This window comes from Sorex fumeus, unplaced genomic scaffold (genome assembly GCF_029834395.1).
Source record: "Sorex fumeus unplaced genomic scaffold, SorFum_2.1 ptg000122l, whole genome shotgun sequence".
NCBI classification, from domain to species: domain Eukaryota; kingdom Metazoa; phylum Chordata; class Mammalia; order Eulipotyphla; family Soricidae; genus Sorex; species Sorex fumeus.
In genome coordinates, this window is record NW_026606179.1 from 17,784,554 (window position 1) to 17,802,334 (window position 17,781).

At 59.1% G+C, this 17,781-nt stretch overlaps 2 protein-coding genes across 2 annotated transcripts; one reads left to right on the forward strand and one right to left on the reverse strand.

The window, feature by feature from the left end:
• Positions 1-5,444: 5,444 nt before the first annotated feature.
• LOC130043385 (cytochrome P450 2F5-like) lies at positions 5,445-7,891 on the forward strand (the record flags this gene model as incomplete). Its single annotated transcript, XM_056135640.1, has 8 exons — positions 5,445-5,451; positions 5,545-5,694; positions 5,868-6,028; positions 6,218-6,394; positions 6,483-6,624; positions 6,710-6,897; positions 7,487-7,628; positions 7,710-7,891. Coding segments are annotated over 8 exons (1,149 nt in total), but the record flags the coding sequence as incomplete, so codon positions are not given.
• Positions 7,892-7,999: 108 nt separating this feature from the next.
• EGLN2 (egl-9 family hypoxia inducible factor 2) lies at positions 8,000-16,067 on the reverse strand. Its single transcript, XM_056136965.1, has 6 exons — positions 15,961-16,067; positions 13,953-15,034; positions 9,512-9,631; positions 8,998-9,134; positions 8,771-8,838; positions 8,000-8,566 (listed from the first exon to the last, which is right to left on the reverse strand). Exons 2-6 carry the CDS (start codon positions 14,790-14,792, stop codon positions 8,511-8,513), a joined length of 1,221 nt encoding a protein of 406 aa, XP_055992940.1. The 5' UTR covers positions 14,793-15,034; positions 15,961-16,067; the 3' UTR covers positions 8,000-8,510.
• Between the last annotated feature and the right edge of the window lie 1,714 nt (positions 16,068-17,781).

Genomic DNA, 17,781 nt, shown 5'->3' on the forward strand with positions numbered 1-17,781 from the left:
AACAGGCGTTGGCTGGGGACTGGAGAGATAGTAAAAACCATGTGTTGACTGAACCAAAGGGACGGGAGTCCCTGAGAGAGGAGGAAAGGAGGTCGGGTCTCCAAGGAGGAACCCCACCCAGCTGTGTCTTCTTTTAATCATGCTTATGGCAGCTAGAAATGGCCAGAAATTGTTTACTCCGAGACCCGGAAAGATACTACAGCGGAGAGGATGCTTGCAGGGCACGTGGCCGACCTGCGTTTGATCGCCAGCACCCATACAATCTCTCAAACTCACCAGAAATGATCCCTGAGCACAAAAGCCAGGAGTAAAACCTGAGTACCACTGGGTGTGACCCCCAGGCAAGAAAGACTGGAGGGATAGTCCAGCAGGGAAGGCGCTTGTCTTCCATGCAGCCAACCCCATTCAATTCCCAGCACCCTTTATGGTCCCCGAAGCCCCGTCAGGAGTGATTCCTGAATGCAGAGCCTGGAGTCATTGTCAGGTGTGGCCCCAAAACAAAACAAAACAAAACAAAAAGAAAAAAAGAAAGGAAAGAAAGTTGTTTTCTCAGGATGAACTGGAGAATTGAGCCTCTGAGAGGCGAAGAAACTAAGGGCAGAGTGAAAGGGCACCCCAGAGAGATGCTGGGGTGCAGAGAAAAAGTGACAGCATGGAAAGCTAAACCAGCCCCAGAGATTGAGAAATCACAATTGCTAACACTAACAGGAGCTTCCTTTCACCTGCTGTGCTCAAGGCCACCCTTAAACCTCCCGATGGAAGATGTGGGTGATGATAACTGAAACCATAGTGCAGCGGGTGCACCATATGGAAGTCTGGGGATCAAACCTGGGTCGGCCGCGTGCAAGGTGAACATCCTACCCACTGTACTATTGCTCCAGCCAGGAAATAGAACATCTTGTGGGCCCTTTTCCCAAATGAGCAAATAGAGGCTTCGAGAGGTTAAGTGACTTGCCCAAGATAACACAGCTAGATATGAGCAGAGGTCTGCTGTGGGACCCAGGCGGGTTCTAACACTGCTTCAATCCATCTCACTGTCAGAGACATGGAGGAAAGCAGAGAGACACAAGGACTGAGGTAAAGAGAGGCAGACTGGAAGAGAGAGGCAAGGGGAAAGAAGATAGAGGGGAGAAACTAGGGAGTATCCCAGAAAGGGCTGGAGCACATGCTTTGTCCGTCAGAGCCCCGGTTTCAGTCCCCAGCACCTCATGTCTACCAAGCAGAAGTCAAGAAGCACCCCTGGAGAGACCCTCCCCCCAAAAAACAGGGGGTATTGGAGCAATAGTACAGGGGAGGGTGTTTGCTTTGCACACAGCTGATTCAAGGTTTGATCCCTGGCATCCCATAGGGTTCCCCAAGCACTGGCTGGAGTGACCCCTGAGTGCAGAGCCAGGAGTAACCCCTGAGCATCGCCAGTGTGACCCAAAAAACAAAAAGGGGGGGTGACAGAGAAATAGTATATGGGTAAGGCACTTGTCTTGTATGCAGCTGACCCTGAGTTGATCCCTGGAACTAAGTATGGTCCCCTGAACACTGCCAGGTGTGATCCCTGAGCAGAGCCTGGTGTGACCCCCCAAACCAAACCAAACCAAACAAAAAGTGGGTGGGGGCACAAATAGAGAAAGACAGAAAGGAAGGGCAGGAGAGGCCAAAGAGATAGACTCCCCCAACTCTCTTCCCTCTCAGGGATGATACTTTCCTCCTCTGGGGTGAGTCTAGCCCCAAGTGCGGATTTTCAACCTGGTCACGCACTTGATGGTTTGGTGTTACTGCTGACACCATCTTTTCCCAATGACCAGGCAGGTCCAACTTCATTAAGCCAGAGTCAAGACAACAGGATGCCCACAGCCAAGGGTGGAGCTGGCTGGCCAGACAGAACAAGGCTCGTCTGCCCCAGGCCCTCCAGAAGCTAGGACACGCTCAGCTGGGCATGGGGCCTGCTGAGGTGAGGCTTATAGGCGGTCCCCACCTGACGCTCCTTAATCCCCACGCAGTTCCCACCACTGGTCAATCATGAAGTCTGCCCCAGGCCTCCATCAGGGACGCAGAGGGGGATGGTGAGAAAGAGATCCCAAAAGGACCCAAGGAAAAAAGATGGAGAGAATGCACAGATAAAGAGAAGGATGGAGGGGCTGATGAGAGTGTCCAGCGGGGAGAGAGCTTCCTTTGCATGTGGCCTATTGGGTTTGATTCCTGGTACCCCATGGGGTCCCCAGAGCATGGCTAGAAGTGATCCTGACGGCAAAGCCAGTAGTAAGCCCTGAGCACATCCAGGTGAGGTCCAGAGCAGAAAGAAAGAAGGAAAGAGAGAGAGAGAGAGAGAGAGAGAGAGAGAGAGAGAGAGAGAGAGAGAGAGAAGAAAGAAAGAAAGAAAGAAAGAAAGAAAGAAAGAAAGAAAGAAAGAAAGAAAGAGGGGCTGGAGTGATAGCACAGCGGGTAGGCCATTTGTCTTGCACACGGTCAACCTGGGTTTGATTCCCAGCATCCCATATGGTCCCCTGAGCACCGCCAGGAGGAATTCCTGAGTGCAGAGTCAGGAGCAACCTCTGTGCATCGCCGGGTGTGACCCAAAAAAGCAAAAAAAAAAAAAGAAAGAAAGAAAGAAAAAAAGGAAGGAAGGAAGGAGGAAGGGGAGGGAGGAAGGGAGGGAGGGAGGGAGGGAGGAAAGAGGAAGAAAGGTGGGAAGGTGGGGAGAAGGGCAAAGTCTGAGAGATACATTGTGTCCTGCAGAGAGAACTCCTGAGAATCAAAAGAACAGACAGAGAAGAAATAAGTGGTGTGTGGAGTGGGGGGAGGGAGAAAGACAGCAGCTAGAAGGAAGGCGAGAGTCTGAAACAAAGACAGAAGAGACCATGGTGGGCCAGAGAGAGAGTGCCACTGGTAGGGGCTTGAAGAATAAGGGAAGCAGAGAGCTGGGAAGTTCTGGAGTTAAGGCCCAGGGCTGGAACATGTGCCTTGAAGATGTACTCCAGATCTTCATGTTCCCGTGAGTGCCACCAGGTACTCAGCCCCACCCCACCCACCCACCCCCAAAAAGATGAGATGCCAAGACAGGAATAGACGGTGACAAAGATTCAGCGAAAGACAGAAGTGGAGTCTGAGTTCTATACAGAAACACAAAAGTTAGGATGAAGGCTGGAGCATTAGGACTGTGGGTAAGGCTCTTAGCTGGCCCAAGCTCAGCTGGAACCCCAGCACCTCATAGAGAACCCCAAGCTCCTGCAGGAGTGACCCCTGACACAGAGGCAGGAATAAGCCTTGAGCATCACTGGGTATACTGTCCCCATGGGGGGGGGGGGGAGGATGAAAGGTATTGCATTCCTTCACAAACATTGATTTGGGGGCTGAAGTGATAGCACAGCGGATAGGGCATTTGCCTTGCACGCAGCCGACCCAGCCGACCCAGGTTTGAATCCCCCACCGAGCATCGCCAGGAGTAATTCCTAAGTGCAGACCCAGGAATAACCCCTGTGCATCGCTGGGTGTGACCCAAAAAGCAAAGAAAAAAAATTGATTTTAAGAGTTTATTTTGTTTGGGGTTTTTGAGCCACACGCACATGTGCTCAGGGCTTTGGATGGGCTCTGTGCTCAGGGATCACTCCTGGTGGTGCTCAGGACACCATGTGGGATGTTGGTAATTAAACCCAGGTTGACCGTGCGCAAGGCAAGCGCCCTACCTGCTGTACTATCACTCCAGCCCTGGGTGCAGAATTTGGAGGAGGTGAGGCTTGGCGGCTGGGAGGCAGAGAGTGAAAAAGAAATTGAGAGGGGGCGGGGGGGGGGGGGCGGGCAGGAGTTCAGGGCAGAGCATAAGGATGCGGAGAAGAGGGCGCTCACTCGTGGGGGAAACACTGAAGAATCCTAGGGAGAGGGTCGTAAGTCCCAGGCGCGGGGAGGCTGGGGGCGGAGGAGCATCTGTTTAGGAACTGGAAGTTACAGGGAGTAGAAGCTTCGGAAGTACACCCCCGACAAGCAAAATAAACGGTCCCAACAGGGCAAGGGGCACAGAAAGGTGCACCTGATATTGACGCTGGTTGCCAAACTGGGCAGGTTGGGGCAGGCGCCCCCAAAGGCCAGGGGAAGCTTCGCACTGACGAGCTAGGGCAGGGGCGTAGCGGAGACCTCGGGCTGGGGTTAGGAGCCGCAGACGGGGCGTCCACCCCTCCCACGGCTCGTCTCCGCCCCCCCGCTCCTCCCAAGACCCCAAGGCAATGAAATAGAGAGGAAGCGGCACCGCAGTCGCGAGCCGAGGAGGACACGATGGTCACAGGCATCGCAGCTTTGCTGTTGCTGTTACTGCTGCTGGCGTTAGCCAGGCGCGGTTGGGGGGCGCGGGGCAAGCAAGGGGTTCTACCCCCAGGGCCCACGCCGCTCCCGCTGCTGGGGAACCTCGTGCAGCTGAAGTCGGGGCGCCTGGACCGTGCGCTCATGGAGGTAGCCCTGGTTAGGGGAGCGGGGAGGTGGACAAAATTGGGGATTCGTGAGGGTGGCACTGGGGAACATGTCTCCTAGTTCTCGGAAATGGGACCAGGCCGAGGGTTGGGAGCCCCTGAGTTTTGGAAACGTGAGGTCCCCGAAGGAATGAAACTTGGGGGGAGGTGGGCTGGGCAAGCGGCTGGGAAACCAGATGGCAGCTGTGCTGGGCAATCACATCTGGAGGGATGAAGGGAAAGTGGGGTCCTCAGCTCCCGGTTCATGTGGAGCAGTGGCGACGCCCCAGTCTCAAGTCCTGGGTGGGTGGGAGGAGTCAGGGGCGGGAATTTCTTTATTGCCGGGGAGATAGGGGGCTCAGCGGGGCTGTCTGGTTCAAGGTGGGTGATGGGAATACTAAGGGTCCAGACCCCCAGTCTTCTAGATGCTAAGAGAATGCTGCGGATAGGGACTCCTGAGGCTGGAGGAAGGGTACCATGCGCTGGGGGTTCGGAAAGTCTCTAAGCGGGGCGGTAGCTGCCATCCAGGCACTCGCTGAGCCCCCGCTCCCGGTAGCTCTCCGGCCGCTGGGGCCCGGTGTTCACGGTGTGGCTGGGCCCGCGCCCCGCAGTGGTGCTGTGCGGCTACGCAGCTCTGCGGGACGCGCTAGTACTGCAGGCGGACACCTTCTCCGGCCGCGGGACAGTGGCAATCTTCGAACGCTTCACGCGCGGAAACGGTGAGGCACGCGAGACGCTGAACTCGCTGGAAATGCCCGCTCTCAGCTGGGGAGGCAAGGGGCAGGGCCGGGCACGGGGGTGGGGCCTAGCGGAGCAGCCCGAGCCAACGAGGATCCACAAGGAGGAGGTGGGCGGGAATAAGACGGAAGGCCCACCCCTCGGGCAGCCAATAGGAACGCGCAACACGGAAGCGAAAAGGCGCACGCTCTGGTCCTGGAGCGGGACCTGCATGCAGCGATGGGCCCCGGTGTGAGCTGTGCTGGAAAAACACGAGCGGCCTGGAAAAGAAATTAAACCGAGGGTGGTGAGGCGGCCGGGCCCCGCGCCTGGAAGCTTTCGGGGTAGGGCGTGGCTAACTCACAGCCTTGATTCCCCTGCTGCTCCCTCTCCCCAGGCATCGTGTTTTCTAACGGGCAGCGCTGGCAGAGGCTGCGCAATTTTGCAATCGGAGCGCTCAAGGAGTTCGGCTTGGGTACGCGGACCATCGAGGAGCGCGTCCTGGAGGAAGCGGCATGTCTGCTTGAGGAATTCCAAGCCACCAATGGTGTGACAGTGCTGGGAAGGCAAAAGGGCCTGGTGCGGGCGTGTCCAGGGGATTGCTGGAAAGGGGTACTGGAAGAGTACGGGGTGGGTTGGAAAGAAGCCAGTTAAGGCTAAGCAACAACTAGCCGAGGGTCGTGCCAGAGCGTTATGTCCGCGCGCTGTCCCCACTACCAGGAGCCCCATTGGACCCCCGGAGACTGCTCGATAGCGCCGTAGCAAACGTTATCTGTTCCGTGGTGTTCGGGAACCGCTATGGCTATGAGAACCCGGAGTTCCTGAGGCTTCTGGATCTCTTCCTTGATAACTTCCACATCATGAGCACTAGATGGGGAGAGGTGAGTGGTCGGTCGACCGGCCCTCCCCTGGGCGGTCACAACAGAGCATGCATAGATGAGCATTATTAGCATGGGACCACTAAGTTCGAATGCAAGAGGTCTAGAATATACACCCCCACACCCTGCTTCTAGACCTGGAGGGCAATCTGTAGTCCCGCTCAAGGTCCCACTGAGACCCTGTTCCCCCAGATGTACAACATTTTTCCTTCCCTGCTGGACTGGCTCCCGGGCCCCCACCACCAAATCTTCCGAAACTTCGCTGAGCTGCGGGTCTTCATCTCCGAGCAAATCCAGCGGCACCGGGAGACACGGGAGCCTGGAGAGCCCCGGGATTTCATCGACTGCTTTCTCGACCAAATGGATAAGGTGCAGCCCGCCTACCCTACCCTGAACTCTCCCTACCACCCACTAGACACCCAGTTCACACAGCACCGCCCCCCTCCACCGCCCACAGGAACAGGACCACTTGGACACCTATTTCCATGAGGAGTCCCTGGTGATGACCACGCACAATCTTTTCTTTGGGGGCACCGAGACCACGAGCACTACCCTGCGTTATGGGCTCCTCATTCTGCTCAAGTACCCGGAGGTGGCAGGTCTGTCTGAAGAGCTGGGGATGGGGGAACCTAGGGTTTGAGGATGGCTGTGTAACATACTCAGCGCTGCTCACACCCTCCACAGCCAAGGTGCAAGCTGAGTTAGACTCCGTAGTGGGTCGCAGCCGCACCCCAAGCCTAGATGACCGCCAGCACCTGCCCTACACCAACGCTGTGCTGCATGAGATCCAGCGTTTCATCAGCGTGCTGCCCCTGGGACTGCCCCGTGCCGTCATCCGGGACACCCACCTGCGAGGCCACTTCCTGCCCAAGGTGCCCACTAAGTCTGAGGATTCCAGGCAGTGGGGCTGAGATTGGGGACATGTGCACAGGACTTATGAGGACTGGGGCAACAGCCCTGCCCCCTCCTTATTGGCTCCTAAACTAGCAGGGGAGGATGTATAGGAAGAGGTTACTTCAAAGGGCTGGAACAAACGGGATCCCCAAGTACTACCTGGTGGCCTCACAAGGCACAAGCACTAAGACTTCTGTAGATAGAAGGCAGTATTGGAGATCTGGTGGCCCAAAACACATGCTTGCTGCGAGGTCACACCTGGTGACGCTCAGGGATTACTCCTGACTCTGCACTCTGGGATCCCTTGGAGCAGTACTAAGGGACCATATGGGATATAAGTGATCAACCCAGGTTGGCTGTGTGCAGAACAAATCTGCTTGCACCTATCTCTGGCCCATATAAGCACTTGCTTTCTGTGCTGCAAGCCCGGTTTGACCCCTGCCACCACACACTCTCCTGAACACTATTCCAAGACTCCCAAGCACAAAGCCAGGAGTAACCCTCTGAGCAATGCTGGGTATGGCCCCAAACACATGAAAACCCCTGATTTCTCTTGCACCCCTTCAGGGCACCTACGTGATTCCTCTACTGGTGTCTGCTCACTGGGACCCCAGCCAGTTCAAGGACCCTGAGCACTTCAACCCTGGCAACTTCCTGGACGATAAGGGCGAGTTCCAGGGCAAAGATGCCTTCATGCCCTTTGCCCCAGGTCTGTAAGCAGCAAGGTGGGGAGCCAGCTGCCCAGGCCATGGGTGCCTGAGATTCTTAGCTTGTCCTTCTGTGTCCCCAGGCAAGCGGATGTGCCTGGGTGCGGGCCTGGCCCGGTCCGAGATCTTTCTCTTCTTCACGGCCATCCTGCAGAGGTTCAGCCTGCGCCCCGTTGGGAGCCCGGCCAACATTGACCTCACCCCGCAGTGCACCGGCCTGGGCAATGTGCCCCCAGCCTTCCAGCTCCACCTGGTAGCCCGCTGAGGTTAGGCCCACCAGCTCAGACCCCTTTGCCCTCCTCCAATCAATAAAGGCCCCAAATTGCAGCTGAGGCGACGCAGTGTCTCCTTGCCCAAAAGGGATCTGGCGGAGTGCAGCTGAGGTAAACTTTTATTTCGTGGCTGACGGGATGGACACCATGCTCCTCCCGGCACCTTCATCCTGCCCAAGAATCCTGCAGCCCAGTCCGATAGGCGCTGTGGCCGAAAGGGCCAGGGAGTCACTTCACATTCCAACTGGAGGAGTTGGGGGGGGTGGGGGAATCAGAGATCCCTGCCCCGCCCCCCACAAACCTTTGCCAGCCAAGAGACCATGACTCAGCCCAGTTCCAGATTCTGCATCCTGGCGGGAAGAGGCCATGTTGCCTTCCAGCTGCCCACGCCTGCCAGGGGCACGATGGGGCGGGCCAGACCCCAGCTCAAGGAAGAGTGGGCACTGCCCCATTCACGAGCCCAGCCTGGGCCAGCAGAGATCCCTCCTTGCCCTCCACACCAGGCAGGACAGAGGCAGGGTCGGAAGCAGCAGCAGTGGCAGGAAAGGCGCAGCGCCTGAGGCTGGCTCTGGAAGCCTGGGCAAGCTTCTGTCCATGTGGCCCAGGAAGGTGCTAGGTGGGCGTGGTGGGCTGGGAGACGGGCACTTGCACGCCCTTCTGTCCTGACGCTGGAAGGGAGAAAGTGGGACAATGGGTCACCAAGGCACGAACAAAAGGCTTGAAAATCCCAGATCCCAGGAAGATGGGAGAAGACATCGGGGGGCTCCTGCAAGGACGGGGGGAGGGGGGGAGACGGGGTGAAGAGGGCTGCACAAAAGGACTAGGAAGGGCCTGAGGAAGGGGCTGGCTGGCAGAGCTTGGGAGGTTGGTACCTAGCTGGTACTTGTCTTTGGCTGCTGCGCGCTCCTTGGCATCAAAATACCAGACGGTGATGGCATACCTGAGGGTGTGAGGGCAGAGGTCACCTCCCTGCTCCAGCCATGCCCCCCTCAGCAACCCCAGAGCCCACCCTTCCAAGCTGCGTTCTGGCCCCCTCTGGCTTCGCTTGCAGTGCTCACCCCTGAGCACTGAGGTACACGCTGAGGAGGCAAGGGCTTACCTGGTGGCATAGGCTGGTTTCACCTCGTGGGGGTTCCGCCGGTCGGACCAGAAGACAAGCAGCCGGTCAAAGAGTGGCTCAATGTTGGCCACAACTGGCCGACCCTCGGGGAAGATCTGCAGGAGGCCGCCATGCACCTGTGTGTGGGCCAGTGGTTGAGTTGGGAGCAGCTGGGGGCCCACCCAGAGCCCCTCCCCAGGGGCGCAGACAGCACAGACCACACCCTCCCCACCACTCAGGCTCTTACAATGAAGGACACCCCCTGAGTCCACATCCCCACGGCAATGGGCAGGAAGCTACCAGAGACAGGAAACGGACAGGCTCATTAGCCTGGGGTCAGCTGGATAGCACTGTCCCCCCTATGTAGGAGGGGAGGGGCTGCTGGAGCAGAGGTGCCATTTCCCAGAAGCAGTCCCCCACTCCTCACCCCCACGGCTGATAAGAGAAAGAACATGCCGGAAGCTGAACGGAAAGTAGGAAATGGAGTGGACGCACCTGCCCCCCTACACCCTACCTTGACGTCCCAGTTCTGGTTCAGATAGTAGATGCAGGTGATGCAGCGGCCGTCACCGTGCGGATTGTCCACGTGCCTCACATAGCCCAGTCCGTTGCCAGGGTAACATGCCACCATAGCCTGTGAGAGGGTAGAAGGTTTTGCACCCGCAGGGGTGCTCTGCACCCAGCCAGACTCCACCCCAGACACTTCAGTTGAGTCACCAAACCCACTCCATATGCCCACGTGAGGTTCAAAGTACCCCAGTCCTCCTGACATTTCAGCAGATTATGACCAATCCGAAACAGTCTCCTGCAAGGAGACCGCCGCAGGAGCCCTGATGGCCAATACCAGGCCCTCCTCCGGGATGCTGCAAAGAATTGGTATTTGGGGCCAGAAAGGGTATAGCACGTAGGGCACTTGCCTAGGACATGGGTGACCTGGGTTCAATCCCCGGGACCCCATATGGTGTTCCCTGAGCCCAACCAGGAGTCATCCCTGAGTGCAGAGACAGGAATAACCCTGAGCACAAGGTGCGGCCCCAAAACCAAAATAATAGCCCAGGGAGTCCCTCTCTGGCCCTAGCCGATACTATTGGGGGGGAGGGGGGAAGCTGTGTGAGGCATCCAACCAGTGCTCAGAGGATCCAGAAACCATTCCTAGAGGGTCCAGGCCAGCGGTTCGATGCAACGGTGCTGCCAGGATGCCAGAGACTACTGGGGCACCCCAGTAGTGCTGGAGGCTCCAGGGCTGCACCCAGAGACCCTGGAGAGGACAGTGCGGTCCTGGAGATCACATCAGGGTCAGCTGTATGTAAGGAAGATACCCTAGGCCCTATCCTATCCCTCTGGCCACAGGTCAGGAATTTCTGAAGATGCCAGAAAGAATTCTGAAGCACAGCAATGATGGAAACTGTGGACCCTGGTCACCAAACTCCCCTGTCAGGGCCAGAGTGAGCCCAGCAGGTGGAGCACTGGCTCCACACGCAGGTGACCTGGGATCAAGCCCCAGCACCATGCCAGGAGCTGCCCCTGAGCACTGCTGCTATGGCCCAAAAACAAACCAAAAATGGTTAATAAATATTTTAAGTAATTTTAGGGGCCAGAGAAATACAACGTGCTAGCCTTGTGCACAGCCACCCTGGGTTCCATCAGTGGCAACACATGATCCCCTAAACCTCACTAGTAGTGGTCCCAGAGCCTGTGCCAGGAGTAAGCCCTGAGCACTCAAATAAAAACCTGAAAACAACTTTAAATTAAAAGAATCCCACTCGGGGCTAGAGGGATGGTACAGCAGGCAGTTTGCTCACCTCGCACACAGTGACACAGGGTTCAGTCCCCAGCATCAGGGCTTCCCAAGCACGGCCAGGAGTGATTCCTGGGTGCAGAGCCAGGAGTTACCCCTGAACACCGCGTGGTGTGGCCCAAACACCAAATAAACAAAAGGATTTCCACTAAGTAACTCTTAGAGCCTGGCACTAATCTCACCCAGGGAAAAGGCACTGCACTACTTACAGCATCCGAGCCTCGGGGTCCCCCAGAACACAGGGCTCTCCGGCACCTCTGACCACAGCAACAGGCGCTGCACCCTGGAACACTGCTCTGAAGGTCCTGACCCCACAGCGCGCCCAGGTCCAACTAAGCTTCTAACTATCCCGGGGGCAGCAGCTGCATTCCCACCAGCCCAGAGGGCTTAGATGCTTCCAGACAACCTCACACCTGAGAGGCGGGGGGACTGCCCTAAAGAGGTGCCAAGTCCTCCCTGGGGGTGAACAAGGCGAGGCAGCTGGCCTGTGGAGGCACCTGACAAGCCACCTGCCACAGCACAAACAGCACAGAGTACAGGCTAAAACAATGTTTAACAAGTGACAGAGAGCACAGCGGGTGGAGTGTTTCAAATCCCTGACACTGCATACGGTCCCCATCAGGAGTGATCCAGAAGCACCACCAGGTGCGGCCCAAATACCCACTGAGTGCTGACCGCATGACTTCACTAGACTGTGGCTCCCCATGGGCACGACAGCCGGACAGCTAATGCACCCCACCTCCCTGTGCTGATCCCGGCTCTGAAACTAACCGGCTCGACCTACACGCTGCACTAGCCAAAGCAGCTGGAACACTAGAGGTGTATTTTCCCTCATCCAGCGGAGAGGCATGCCCCAAGAGGACCCAAGACCCAGGGAACAAAGTCCAGTGCGGGAGCCCCCTATTCCAGCTCCAATGGTCTAGCCCTCACCCACCCCTCACTGCCGCCTGAGAAAATTCCAATTCCAAGTCCCAGTCTCCAAGGCGCCAAGCGGCTACACTCTGTTCCAGCCCCCAACCAGCCACCTCCACCATTGCTTCTGCACCCGCTGAATTCTCTTTGTAGGCCGGGAGCCTCCAGCACCATGGCCACCCCACTAGAGGCACCAAGTCTCCCAGTGCCAGCAGTTCCTGACTTGTTCTGGGTGCATTACTGCAGACCTTCAGGCTTGGCTCCTCAGAGCCCCTCTGAGCTTCAGGTAGAGAACCCCCTGTAAGGAGGCTGGCCCTGCAAGCCCCATTCTTCCACCCGTGCTCACACCTGGGTTGGAGGGCATCCACGACCTGCCTCCACGGGGGGAGCCTAGTGCTCAAGGATAGCAGCAGCGACAGGCAAAGGGTGTCTGGGATTGGAGCCAGGAGACTGAAGAGTTAAAGGCTGCGGGCGACACAGGGCCAGAACCCCCGCATCATCATCCCTTCATCCCTCACCCCCCACCTCCCAACACTCACACTTGCTCCCAAGTCAGAGCTGGGAACTAAGCCAGAAGCTGCAGGCCCCACCTCCAGGCAGCTCTTAAAGGGGAAACCAGGGCCAGGCCTTGGGGGGTGAGGGGGGGTCGGCAGCCCAAGGCTTCCAGGAGGCAGGGGAAGTGCACCCCACCTATAGGGCCGTGAGCGGAGGGACCGGTGAACCCAGCCCCATGTGGCCAGCGCCTGCCGGCTCCTCCCCTTGTCCCAGCCCCGCTGGCTCTCACCTAGCAGGGGTCACCCGGGGTTAAGTGAATCCCAACAACTGCCCAATCCCAGCCAGAAGCTGAACTCAGCCCCATCTGAGGTGAGTGCCAAAGACATCCAAGGGGGATCCACTCACACCCGCCCCCCCTCCCTGTCAGGGACTGAGCTGATGTTCCTCTTCTGGGACCTAGGACACAGACGTGCAGAGCAGTCCACTCTACCACTGGCCCTTATGGCCTCCCCAGTCAGTAGGAACTAGCAGAGAAGCAGTGACTGGGCTGAGGGCATGGCATCAAGCACACAGGGGAGCATTTGGGGCTCCCTACTGCCGGCCTTCAGGGGGGTCCCTCTAGGAAGAGATCATAGCACAGGGCCAATATGTGGGGCTGGTAACCCTGACAACCGCACTCTGACCCAGGAGCCCTTCTTTGTGTTTGTTAGCTGTTGTGGAAGCCAGTGAGAGGTGCTGGTGCTCAAACCCCGGACTCCGCACACACAAGGTCAATGCCCCACCCGCTGATCTATGTCCCTGGCCCCCACTCAGTTTTCCCCCTAAGAGTAGGTCTCTGGCGCCAGCAGATCAGCAAGACCCAGTTCCCCAAGCTCCACCTCTGCAGCCAGAAAAAGGGACCAAGAAGAGACTCAAAGGCTGAGGGTCAAAGGTCAAACCAGAGCGCCAGGATGAAGGGCTAGGGCAGAGGGGAGACGCACTCCACCCTGGCACCTGGGAGCCGTCCTGACGCAGACACCACAGTATGGCACACACAGGGCACAAGCCCAGTCCAGTGCCAGGCGCCACCTTCCTCAGCCTGGCACTGGCAACACCACTGTCCCCCTGCCCCCTCTGCTTCCTAGTTCTCCTGCCTGGGAAAGAGATCGGGACTGGGATGGACCCAATACGCCAGTGGGCAGCGACAGGAAAAAAGAGGGGACCAACAAAAAAAGAGGGCTCAGAGCCAGAGCGGTAGCAGCAAGTGGGGCGCTTGCCTTGCATGTGGCCGACCCTGGTTCAATCCCAGGCATTCCATACAGTCCTCTGAGCACCACCGGGAGCGATTCCTGAGTGCAGAGCCAGGAGTTAACCCTCAGCATTTCAGAGTGTTGAACCCCTCCCCCCCCCAAAAAAAAGAGGGGTAGAGAGCTGCCAATGACCCCGCAGCTCAATTCTTGCTCTGGAGCCCAGGGAGAGATCTCGAATCCCACCCTACCTCCTACCCCATTAGCAGAGGCTGAATCTCTGGGCAAATCCTGGCAAGGTCCCGACACATTATGGCGACCGGCGGAGCTCCCACATACTGGTGCACCAGCAGCCAAGGGCCACGGAGAGAAAGGACGACCGAGTCCCCCAAGCACACAACTGCGCCCCAACACGGCCCCCCAAACCCTCCGCTGGCCCCACAAGGCACGCGCACCACGAACCAGGTGCCCAAGCCGGCCCCGGGAGGCCCCTCCCCCACTCCCGGAGCGCCCCTAAGCCTCACCTTGGTGCGCCCATTGATGACGTAGGCGCCCAGCCGCCCGGCGCAGTGGCGGATCACGGCGTCCACGTGGGCCATGAGGGCCCCGATGCTCCTGCAGCCGGGTTCGTGGCCTTCCACCCAGGCGATCTGGTCGCCGCGGATGCTGCGCGGTGGGATGGCCCGCTGGCTCACCAGCTGCCCGTCGCGCAGGCGCCCGCCCCGCTGCAGCGCCTCCACCTCGGCCAGCACGCGGCCGCCCAGGGTCGCCCCCAGGAAGCTGTCCTTGACGCAGATGCCGTAGTACCGCATGCAGGGGACAATGTAGTCCAGGGCCAGGCGCTCGGCAGCCCAGGGTGCCGCCGACTCCTCCTCCTTCTGCCCAGCGCTGGCTTCACCACTGCCCCTGCTGCTGCAGCCACGGCCACTCTCCCCCTCCGCCTCGCCCTCTGCCTCAGGGTTCTCCTGCCTGCCCCAGGGCCGCTTGCTGGGGGCTGGGGCATCCCCCCCATCCTCTGCCCATTTCCGTTTTGGGGCCTCAGGCCGGGCGCCCTGAGCGGCCAGTCGCTGGCACCCCTTGGTGACCAGAGCCGCAGCACCTTCGCTCTGCAGTGCCCACAGCTCGCCGCCATCGTGTCCGCAGAATCCTTCGCGCAGGGGGCTGGCAGTGGCAGAAGTGGCCACGGCGCGGGGCCCCCCACTCCCCAGTGCCTCATTAGGGGCTCCGGGATGGTGGTAGAGGGGACAGGGCAAGTAACTCTCCACCCCCATCCTGGCCCGACCAGTGTCCAAGGGTTCGGTTGCAGAACCAGGCAACTGAGGCTGAGCCTGACTCAGGGGCTGCGGCTGGCATGGGCTGTCCATGGCAGCGGTGTCTTCATCCCCCGGGCATGGAGGGCACGGCCCGGGCCCATGGTGCCACCCTCCTCCGCCTCTGCCTCCTCCACTTGATGCAGCCGAAGGCCGGGGCGGCTGGGCCTGGCGTGGGGCAGGGCAGGGTGAGGCAGGGCAGGCGGCTGAGGTCCCTCTCGTGCCCTGGGGGGTGCTCGCCGATCCCCAAATCCTCTGTGGTCCCTACGGGCTTGGTAAGGGACCCGAAAGGGTGGCTGGAGGGAGAGAGTAAAAAAAGGGATGTGAGATGAACTCGAGGCAACGGCCGGGGACGGGGTGTAGGGGCAGGAGGAAGACAGGCTTGGCTAGACTCCCCCAAACCTGAGGTCAAGTTGGGGGGAAATGACCCGAGGAATTCAGGGAGAAAAATCACTGACGCAGGGCGAAGGGCGGCAGGAGGCCGCGTCCAAGACCCCCAAACAGAGGACTTGGCGGGGAAGCTGGACGAGGGGTGCATCCTCGGACCCACAGATGGACGGGTGCGGGGGGGGGGGGGAGGGGGCCGCAGCAAGCCGGACACAAACGGCGGAATCTCGGTGCTGGGGATTCCGGAGAGACACCGGGCCCGGAGTGGGGGGAGGGGAGGGGTGGAAAGTGTGGGGTCCGCAGACAGGAAACTGGGGCGCCCGGAGACAAAGAGAACGGGGGAGCAAAGGGGCAGAAGACGGAAAAGCAGCGCGGGGAGTCGCTACGCCCCGAGCGCGAACGGGGCGACGGGGGGCGACCCGAGCCCAGCGGGAGGAAGTCGGCTGGGGGCCGACCCACACCCGGGCGGAAGAGAGGTCCTGGACGGACAAACGGACAGACGGAAGGGTGTCGTGGGAGAAGGGTCCGCGGCCGCAGCGGGAAAGGCGGCGGGCCGAGGGGCTTCACGCACTCCGGGCCGGGGCGCAGCAACGCGGCCCCCAACCGGCGCGCTTCGGCGCGGGGCCCTGGGGCCGCCTCGGGGCGCGGCCGAGCCGGGCCGCGGGGCCTAGGCACCGCCGGGACCCCGGGCCCCCTCCCCCCGCGCCCCCCCCCAGCAGCCAGTACTCGGGGCGCCGGGCGCGCTTCCTCCCTCCCGGCCGGCCCTGCCCCTCGCGCCCCCGCGCCCCCGCCCGCCCCCACACGGTTCCCAGCGTTCTCGGCGCCCTTTCCTCACCGAGCTTTTTCCTCCGGCCCCGGCGCCGCCGTTTGTGCCAGCCGCCCAGCGCCGCGCAGCGCGCCATGCCCCGCCCCCACCGCCCGCGACGCCCCGCCCCCGCCTCGCCCGCCGAGCACGTGACCTCGCCCGGGCGCAGGAAACGCGCGTGCGCAGGCGCCAGCCGCGCGGGGCGGGGCGAGGAAGCGAGCGGCCCCCACGGACACCTCGGGGAAGGGGAAGTGGGAGGGCCCCGCCCGAGGCGAAACTCATTTGCATCCTCCGCCACGCCTCTCTGGGGAGAGGGAAGGCGGGGTTATGCAAATATTTCGTTTACATGGCGGGGTCCGCCCTCCCCAGGCCGAGAACGCTGCGCGTAACACGTAGCGGGGTCGGGGAGTGACATCCAAATGACGTCGTTTACGGGGACAGTTCTGACCTCTCGCAGTACGAGAGTAGGGGTGAGATCTTGGGAAACGGCTGCGCAGTTAGTTGGGGAAATATATGCAAATGCGCAGGTCAGCAAGTAATTTACATGAGAGCCTTTTATAACGGAAAGAAATGCTGAACGTCCTTGAGAGAAGGGCGAGCTAGCGGGGAGGGATGTGCGAGCGGGCACGACCAGCCCCTTCCTGCCCTCTTGCTGCAACGCTGAGCTTCTGTATATAGGCATTTAGGAAAGATACTCGGAGAAGACAACTATGCAGATGAACTCACTCAAATGGGGATCATTCCCCGTCTCTGGGACTGAGCCCTCGCCTGAGGACCCGTAAAGGCTGCTTTGGGGGTAGCAGAACAATTGGAGATGTCCAGAGGGGCTGTAGCTGCCGCATGCAAGTAGACCTTTCAAGGGACAGATCTCCAGGATACCTGTGCCTCAGAGAAGCATAAAGGGCGTCAAGGGTATGCACAGGAGCCATCTACAGTGTCAAATACACATCAAAACACAGACCCCAGGGGAACACATTCACAGTCATATATGCAATAGGTACACTGCCTCAGACCTTCAGGCATCAGGTTCAGAAACTGGTTCAAAGGACTGGAGCACATGCTTTGCATGATTAAGCCCTAGGTCAATTCCTAGCGTTCAGGAGACAGCACAGGGCTTAAGGCACTGGCTTTCAGCCCAAGCAATAGTACAGTGGGCAGGTGCTTGCCTTGAAGGGAGCCAGCCTGTTTGGATTCCTAGCACCCCACACGATACCCGATACCCAGAGCCAGCCCCTGATTACCGGGTGTGGCCCAAACCACCCACCCACCCAAAATAGGCAATTGCTTTCTGTGGTCAACCCTGATTCCATCCCAGGCACCACATACAGGAGGTCCCCTGAGCACCTCTAGGTGCGATCCCTGAGCACAGAACCAGGAGTAGTTCCTGAGTACTGCCACGTATGTCCCCCTCCCTCCCCCACAAAAATCAATCCTGCATGGTCATCCCCTGAGTACTCCCAAGCACAGCAGGCCCCATGCATTCCCCCTACATGGACAAATAAAAGCAGGCTTTCGGGAGCTGGAATGATATTACAGTAAACAGGGCATTTGCCTTGCACATGGTCAATCCAGGTTTGATCCCCAGCATCCCATATAGTCCCCCAAGCACTGTCAGGAGTAATTCCTGAGTGCAGAGCCAGTAGTAACCCCTGAGCATTGCTGGGTGTGACCCAAAAAGAAACCAAACAAATAAAATACACATTTTCAGAATCAAACATGCATGGCTATTAGCTATATCCTGGCTTACCCACTGGCCGAAATTCTCCTCCCCAGCCTTGGTGACCCCAACTGACCCAGAGCAGTGACAAGCAACAGCAGCACCTGGTCCTCCAGAGAGCATGACGAAGGCCA